General features: G+C 50.2%; 1 protein-coding gene across 1 annotated transcript in view; it reads right to left on the bottom strand.

The window, feature by feature from the left end:
• Positions 1-1,186: 1,186 nt before the first annotated feature.
• Positions 1,187-8,761, bottom strand: part of SIK2 (salt inducible kinase 2) — a 35,087-nt gene continuing 27,512 nt past the window's right edge. Inside the window, exons 10-15 of the mRNA XM_051812580.1 lie at positions 8,034-8,262; positions 7,036-7,320; positions 6,688-6,851; positions 6,079-6,201; positions 5,370-5,461; positions 1,187-4,798 (exon numbers count right to left, since the gene is read on the bottom strand). Coding sequence (XP_051668540.1) covers positions 4,207-4,798; positions 5,370-5,461; positions 6,079-6,201; positions 6,688-6,851; positions 7,036-7,320; positions 8,034-8,262 — 1,485 coding nt within the window. The 3' untranslated portion in view covers positions 1,187-4,206. The remainder of the gene's footprint in view (positions 4,799-5,369; positions 5,462-6,078; positions 6,202-6,687; positions 6,852-7,035; positions 7,321-8,033; positions 8,263-8,761) is intronic.

The raw sequence follows: 8,761 nt of genomic DNA, 5'->3' as shown, positions 1-8,761 counted from the left end.
TAATGCACCAGTTCTTCCCCTGTTCCTTCAGCTGATCTTCCCCCTTTGCCCTGTACCAAAGGTGATGCAGCTTTTCCAGGCTCATCCTGGCTGTGTTTGGGATATGGTGCAAGGTGACCAGGGGCTGCAGCTCCCACCCACAGGGATGTTGTGCACTGAACCCAGACCCATTTTTGGAGCTCCCCTGGGACTGCCCCAGCCTGCTCAGCACAAGGGCTCTGTGCCCTCTGCCCTCACCCCCTGAGTGACCCGTGCTGGGATCGGCCCCTGCCTCGTGCCTGTTGTGTTCCTGTGACAGCCCTGCTGCTAATCCCCCTGCCAGGGACTTGAACCAGCACTGTCAGCCAGATCCCACTGAAAAGGAAAGCTCTGCTGGCCCCAGGCCCAGCAGGGAAATGCTGTGCTCTGCAACTCCGCAGGGATTTACGGGCTCTGACCTAGGCTGAGAGTCAGAGCTCACCCCGGGCAGGGGGATGGATTCCTCCTGTCCCACCGAGCAGGATGGCTCAGCCTTTGCACTTGGGGGGCAGGAGGGGAACAGGGGGAGTGTCTTCCAGACAGCTTGGAAGGTCAGATGAGGTAAGCCCTGAAGGTGTGACCTTCTCTGGGTGGCTCTGGCTGGGGACAGTGACAGGCTGTGTGTGGGACAGTGCTCTGCCCTCCCTGTGCTGGGGGGTGACAGCCCCTGTCCCTGTGCAGCTGCAGTCACCCCGTGCTCCCTGCTGACATCTCTGGCCCAGCAGGACACGCAGACACGTCACCCTCCGTGCCTGGAGCCCTGCCCAGGACCGTGCTGGGAGCTCCAGGAGGCAGCAGAGGAGCAGGATGTGTGGGAAGCAGCCACAGGAGAGGCACTGGGAGTGCTGAGCTCACTGCAGGGGTGAGGCCCAGCACCGCTGCTTTCTGACCTCATCTTAAGCAATTTTGAATGAATCTTCTATTAATTAAAGATCTCGTAGCACGAACACTTTTTGCATTCGTAGCTTGGCCAAAGTCAGTGCTATCAACTATCCCAAGTATGTCAGAATGATGGGAAGCAAACTTTAGTCTAGAAAATCCAGTAGACCTTAATTTTCTTTTTTTTTTTTTTTGTCATTTGTAGCTTGCTGCCTCACAGAGAAAATAACTTCACTAAAATGAAGACAAGAGCGGCAGGGGCTGCTTTAGCTCACTAGAAATTTAAAAATGAAATGCACATATTCTTTATTTTTGTATTAATACACTGTAACTGCTTTACAGAGTCCAGCAGATCAGTTGCATGTAAATACTACGGATGAACTTGCCAAACTGGAGCTCACAAAACTAGTGCATTTATCCCAAAGCAGAGACTAAACCCTCTAACTCCTTAAAAAAATACGTTAAAGAACATACCACACACACACATATTGCACTTTTCTCCGTATGAAATTTGTACCCCATATACATCACACCAAAGTCTCTTCAAAGGAGTCTGTAATACAAGATAATAAAGCTAGTAATTACTCTAACAGTAGTGTACACAGTTCTCTAATGTTAGACAGGACAGATCTGAACAAAAAAAGCCACTTCAAAGGAGCAAGAAGTGGTGCCCAATGGATACTCTCTGTATGAGAAGGCTTTAGAAGCCTTTTAGTCTAATTGGCTTAAAGGAAATGACATGAAATGTTAAATATGCTTTTGGCTGAGGGGAAGAGCCAGTCTAAACTACGTTAAAAAATACTGTAGGTTCCCCCTGCCCAGCACTGCAAAGCTCAAAGGAGCTTAGACTCGTTGGCACATCCTGATAAACGAGCTGCAGAACTCCAGAACGGAATTATTTTCATCCTTTGAGTCCTGAAACGTGCAGGATCCTGGAGTGGGAGGGGGAAGGAAGTGGCTGCAGCTCTGGCAGTGCCCCAGCTCCTGGAGCAGAGGGGTCCTGGGGGCAGCTTTTACTGCTCAGTTCCTCCAATACTGGGAGAGACACTAAACCCCCAGCCCGTGCTGGTTATGCTGTGGGGTGGGGAAGGAGGAATGGAAGGACAGGACTCTGTTTCCCCTTTTTCTCCCTCTGCAGCAGGGCAATGCCTGGCCTGTCATGCTGCAGGTTTTCCAGGCTGGTTCCCTCCCCTCTGGCAGTCAGTGCAGTGGCACAGGGGTGTCACACTGACTGCACTGGATGAGTTCCCTTTGGAAGGGAAACCACACCACAAAAACCTCCTCCCCCTCAGCTATTTAAAGTGGAGCTTTCCAGCCCTCTTTACCTTGCATCCCAGCAGTAGTGCAAGGATGTGATCCCTGTTTTTTTAAGCTCTGCTTTGCTGCTGCCTTGAGAATCTCTGTGGGATCGGAGGTAGAAGCTGAGGATTGAGTCCAGCTGCACACCTGGACCAGCACCAGAGCAGGCAACAGGAGTCGTCTCTCTGTAGCACACAGGGAGCCAGGTGCCTTCTGTCAGTTGTTAAACCCTTCCCTCCTTCACACACAGTGACTGAAGTCCTTCTGTTCCACATTTAAATGTGGTCTTATTGCTGTGAATGCTGATTATCCACCTCCCTGCATCCTCAGGATTTGTAGCATCAAAGACCTTTAGAGCTCACCAAGCTTTCCAGCAAGCACTGGCTGTTCTCTCCGTGTGTGATCAGCACAGTTTCTCTCATCCTTTGTGCTTTAGTGAAGCTGCAATTGTGCTTAATGTTTGCTCAGAAAAGGGCTGAACTGTCCACCTCCTGTCCTGCCGTGTCCCACAATACTGAAAGGTTGGAGACAAACCCCAGAGTGGAGATCCCAACTTTCTGCAGATCCCTAAGCAAATCCTCCTGTGATTCGGATTTCGTGACTGAAAGCTCTGGAGACACAAACTGCTTGTTGAGTTGAGTGCTTCCTTGAAATGGTTGACACATCAACAGTTTGATGCTGAATATTGCTGTAATACTTTCAACGTTCTATATACACGAGCAATTAAAACACTGAGAAAGTTAAACATGTCCCACATGGTGGAACGTGTGCTCTGAAGGGACTTTGGCCACAGCAAGGATATAAATGGGGTATTGTCTACTTTCTTCAGAAAAAAGCATATAGGCTGATAAAGAACTGAAAAAGGCACAGCACTATCACTTCACAGGGGTGTTTTTTTTTGTTTGCTTTTTTTTTTTAGCTCATTGTTTTTACCCTTAAGTCCTAAAACCCTAAATTAATTGTCCAAATATACAAAGCTCAACAAACCACCAGCAACACATACTGCAAATTTCAAAACACAGTTTGTTTGCTTGTTTTTCCAAACGCAACCGAAGGACAGGTGGATCCTTTCCAGCCACCAGAACTTCTCCAGGACAGAGCCCTCCTCAAGGCCTGCCTGCAAAAAGGGGGTGATTTCAAAAGCCACCCAGGTGGATTTGATTATTTTTTAATGCCCCTGGCTGCAGCTCTTGCTTTCTCTCCTGGTCCTTCTCACCTTCTGTCTCTCTCTCAGTAAATCCTTTATCCTCCAGGACTCTGATCCCCACCCAGAGGTCTCCACGAACCTCTGTGGTGCCCTGTGTGAGTTCCAGGTATCTTTTGACAAGGTCAAGGTGTCCCACAGCAGAGATCCAGGTTCCTGGAGCAGAAGAGCTCCTTGGCAGGCTCAGGAAACACTGTTTGCTTGCAGGAGGGAGCGGAGGCTGCCTGAGACACCCGGTGATCTCGGACTTACCCCGGAGCAGTTCCAGATCAGCAGCTTAACCAGCAGCTGGATGCCAAAGTGCGACTTTCCCTCATTTCCACCTCATGTTGCCATCAGTGCAGACCCAAATCTACCCTGAATTTCAATGGGAACTATTGCTTTTATTGCCAAGAAGTAGGATACAGTGCACGCTCGCTCTCCTTCCTCCAGGTGAATGTTGGATGAACGCTGACCAACTCTCCAATTTTTTTAGAAGGGGCTATTTCCTTCCTCTAAAACTCACCTTTTTTTGCCTCCTTCTACGCAGACTCTGTGGGATGAAGCTGCACTCTCTGTTCTCCAGCCCCTGCCACTGCCAGAGGAGCCAGTGGCCAAACACCTCTTGAGACCTCCTGCTTTTTCTTTTTTTTTTTTATCCTTTTTTTTTTTTTTTTTTTCCTCCAGCCAGGTAGATTTTTTTTTTAGTTCCCCTGCTAATTCAAGGGCTTAAAAAAATTACCACGAATTCTGGGGTAGGAACTTAAAAAACAAAAAAAACAAACCCCCAAAAACTCACATGCTTCTCCCGTCCGTCCCGTCTCGCACTAATTCACCAGGACGTAGCCACTGTGCTGGGGGTCTACAGTCTCCATCATTTCACAATCAAAGAGTCCAGGCAGCTCTGCCAGGGTTAGGGGGTCGTAGCTGGGCTGGGGCTCGGGGGAGGCAGAGCTGCCCTGGCTGTCAGGCAATGCTACACTGCTCTGGGGGGCTGGGTCCAGGGGGTACTGGCACTGCTCGGGGTAGTCTGGCTCGGAGGAGGGGACCACGGGCAAGTCACAAGTCTGATAGGAATATTGTAAGGGCTGTGGTGGCTGCTGCTGCACCTGCACGGGCGAGGACAGCCTGGAGGAGCTGCTGAGCTGGGAGGGCAGCGGGTCCAGAGGGACCTTCTGGTACTGGCTGAGGAAGGGGTCGTATTGCATCTGTTCCTGGGAGGGCTCCAGCACGGGGCTCAGGGGCTGCTGCAGGCTGAACTGGGCCGGCTGCTGCTGCTGCTGGGGCTGCTGGGGCTCCTCCTGGCAGGGCAGGGGCAGCTGGGCTGACCTCGGGTAGGAGCTCTCGGCGATCTGCATCTGGTTGAAGTAGGCTTGGAGCTGGGACTGCTTCTGCAGGAAGAGCCGCTTCTGGTGCAACCTGGAGCAGGGGGGCAAAAACGCAGTCACCGCCCTGCCTTTGGAGACCCTGAGGAGCCTGCACGGGTCCTGCAGGCTGGCACTCACACAGCCCCAGCGGGGAGGGAAGGGCAACATGGAAAACTGGGCACTCACACAGCCCCAGCAGGGAGGGAAGGGCAACACTGAAAAATCCTGGAACAATCCTGGCCCTTCCCTTTCACAGCCCATCAGAGCCGTCACCCCTCGGCAAAGGTGCAAAGATCTCCTTTTGATCACCTTCTCTATCACCTACTGAATTCTTCCCGTGCCATTAAGTCAGCCCTGTGTATGGTTTAATTCACTTTTCTATTTTTAATTCACTTTGTATTTTATCCTGGGGAACCCGGGGGCTGAAGATTAGCCACAGAAATCTGGAAAGACAGGGCAGGACTGTTACCCCCCTTTTAAAATAAGGACTGTGTCCTTACTACAAGTTTTGAAGTGAAGCTTTCCTCTTTCAAATGATTTCTAAACAGACAGAGATTGTTCCAGTCCTTTTCTTGCTCCTGAAGGCAGGAATGACTTGTCTGCATCGTTGGAAAGGTTCTTACCTGTGCTCCTGTAGCTGCTGCTCCAGACTCCGGGGCAGTTCTTTGCAGTAGAGCTGGCAAGTGTTCTGAGCTTTAGAGAGCAGAGTGGGCTTCTGCAAGGCAAGCAGGGCTGGTTTTAATGGCATTTGATTTAATGCATTAGCCCAGAAAGCCAGAGAAAGACTGTCTGTCCTTCTGGCAGAGCAATCCAGCTGCCAACAGAGCCTCCATCTAAACCCAGCACAAGTGCTGCTTATTGGTTTCTAACCCTTAGACAGTATTTTTGCATGAGAGATTGTGGCATAAAAACCCATGGAAGGATTTCTTCCCAAGTGAAAGAGAAGCTGCAAGTTGAAAAACTGGGGGGAAAAAAAAAATCAAGTTTTTGTAAACTAAAGCAATATGAAAATGGGTTTAAAATAAAGGAGGGTGTGGAACTGTAAGGGGGGTTAAGAAGTGGCTGCTCAGGTGCTGATGCACAGCCTTTATGGGGTGTTACACTACTAATATGTATTCCTAGCAGCTACTATACACTAGCAGAGTAGGAAAACAGCAGTAATACACTCTTTGCATAATCAGGGTCAGTGTCTGAAAAAAGAAAAATACAGTATAATTTCCAGTTCAGCCATTTTCTGCTGATTGAGACTGATTTTCCTAAGAGGAGCCCCAGGGCTGGTGTGCTGGGCAGGACCAGCAGCTGGGGTCAGTCTGGGGAGGGCAGGGGTGGTACCTGCAGCCTGTGTTTCAGGTACTGTGTTTCCAGGCTCTGCCTTCTGGACAACACTGGGGGATGTGCACCATTAGGGAAAGCAGGGGAAGCCTCCTGCTGCTGCTGCTGCTGGGATGATTCCTCCTGCAGAGAGAACAGGAACAGGCTGCATGTCCAGAAAAGGCTTTAACCCTTTTTCTTCGAGGATTCCCCCAGAAAATTCCCCAGAAAAGCTCCCCCAGAGGTTTCCCAGTCACTATATTCCTGATTGCCTGATGTGTTCCACCTGGGAATGTATTTAACATTTCACTGTGCAAGTCAGGCTTTTGCACTTCTTGCAATTATACCAGCCCAGCTCCACCAAGGAAAGGTGTTACTGGGCTTTGTTAAATCTACAACACCCTGCAGATTAAAAGCAGGAGGAAGATGTTGGGGTCTGGGAAGCTGAAAGGGCCACTCACTGACAGCACCAGGATGGCAAAGGCTCGTTCTCCAGGCTGCAGGAAAGGAGAACAGGGAAACTTATCTGTAAATGAGCTCCTCTCAAGTCCCAAGAACACCTCATCCTCTCCTGCTCTGCCCCAAAGTGTTAACACCTGGAAGGTGGAGCTTGGTTTCTGCCCTGAGTACCTGTGCAGGGCTGTTCATGAGCTCCTGCAGCTGGGTGGCAGCTGATGTCAGGGACGGCTCCTCTTCTGACCCCATCTGTTCATAGAGCAGCTGGACTTTGTTCAGTTCCAGGATTCCTTTGGTTCGTGCCAGGTTCTGGAGGTGCTGCCTGAATGCTACAATTCCTGGGGGAAGAAGAGTCGAGCAAAAAAACCCCTGGTCAGAAAATCAGATTAATTCATGTCCACTGAACACTGAAACATGAGATGAGGGGCAACCAAGTCCCACAGTGGTGCTTCCCTGCGTGGAGGACACTCCCTACCGTGTCCAGGTGCAATTATAATTAACTCTGGGAGCAGCTGTAATTACCTTGTGTGAGGGAGGTGTCGGAGGCCCTCCGTCCCTCTCGGAAGCTGACGGGGGAGCGGTTGTGGGCCTCCCTTTTTTGGGAGCTCAGGGCCTGCATGGCTGGGTTGGCAGGTCTCAGCCCGATGAAAGGGGGGGTCACCCGGGGGGCCTGCTGGTTGCTCAGCACCATTTCCTTCAGGGAGGGGGTCTCTCCCAGGAATTTAATGTCCCTCTGGATGGATCCCATGTCGTACTCGGAGTCGATGCTGCCCAGGGAGGAGTTCTCATCCAAGGAATACACTTTCCCTGGGGAAGAAAACCCAACAACCCATAATAAATAATAACTCAGAATAAAAGGCACGCGCAGCAGTAATTTAACAAAGCACAGGCTCGAGCTACTCCTGCCAACAGTGACTATCTTAGAGGAAACAGTCAAAAAAATCAAGTTTCATAAAGTAATTGTCGTGTAACACTTGCAGGATCAGAATGGGGGTTTACTGCTGGGGTTTGCATTATTTTACAGCAGACACCCTGCAGATGTTCACTGGCTTGTTTGGAAAGTGTTCAGGGTTGGTTTTGTTCCCCCCCCCAGATAATCCTGGCAAGGCTGTAGCCTGCAAGGCTTATTCATCCTGCTGGGTTTTGGAATACCTGGGAATCCAGAGGTTTCTGTTTCCCCATTGTCCTCTGGCAGCACATCTTCAGGGGATGAATGATTTGGTGATGTTCAGTTATGTGAAAAAGAACGAGCCAGTTTGCCAGGCTGTTGGGTTTGCACATGAGCTCAGCCAGTTGTGTGTTTGCTGCTTTCATTTTTTACCCTCTCCCTGGCAGGTTTTGGGGTGTTCTGCTGTTCTTCCCTTTGGTTTTTCCAGCAAATGCCAAGTAACAAATCCACAAAACTTACAGGTATCTTACACCTGCCACCCTTAAAACCCCACGTTTTTCCCCATCAGTTTATCAGATGGAGCGCTGAGAGCAGGGAATGAGCCCTGGGATGTCCCTGCTGAGCTCTGTACCTGTGCCTGGCACCATGACCAGCTGGTTGGTGACCTCTGCCAGGGTGTGACGCCTCTTCCCAACACGAGCTGCTTGGAGGGCTGCAAATGCCTGGGCAGGGTCATCCTCTGCCTCCCCTTCTGCCTCTATCCCTTCATCAATGGACGTTTCCATCATGCTGCTGGGCAGGGACTGGCATCCTTTCCTCATCACCACGGGGGGCACGGGGTCCAGCAGGCATCCATTGACCTGGGGGGCACAGGGAGGACATGGACACCTTGGGTTTGGGGCACAGAGGGCAGGGAATCCCTGCCTGGGGTGTGGGCTGAAGGCAGGGGGGGTGTTCAAAATGTGTGACCCTCTGTGATGTTCTGAGTCAAGCCAGACCTGTTTGTCATGCACGATTCTCAACCATGTCCCCCGTGTAGGATCAGCACTGGTGTGCCCTTAATATTCCACTCCCTAAGTCTAAATACTCGTCTTTCCACTGTATTATGGTTTGCTCTGGGGTTTTGTTTTCAGTTTCTCTGTTTGTTTGTTGTTGGGTTTGGGGTGTTTCGTTTGTTTCGGGTTTTATTTGTTTGTTTAGGGGGTTTGTTTGTTTCAGGTTTTTTGATTGTTTGGGTTTTTTCTTGGAGTTATTCAAAACTTTGCCAGCTTAGCCACAAGTATAAAACATCTATGGAATGTACAATAACTTTTGCTTCCCCCTTCCTATACCTCCTGTGCTCGTTTATCATGCTCAGAT

The sequence above is a fragment of the Manacus candei genome, unplaced genomic scaffold, assembly GCF_025592945.1.
Source record: "Manacus candei isolate 608988 ecotype Guabito, Panama unplaced genomic scaffold, ASM2559294v1 h1tg000086l, whole genome shotgun sequence".
NCBI classification, from domain to species: Eukaryota; Metazoa; Chordata; class Aves; order Passeriformes; family Pipridae; genus Manacus; species Manacus candei.
The sequence above is the reverse complement of the archived record's forward strand: the minus strand, read 5'-3'. Positions and strand labels throughout refer to the sequence as shown.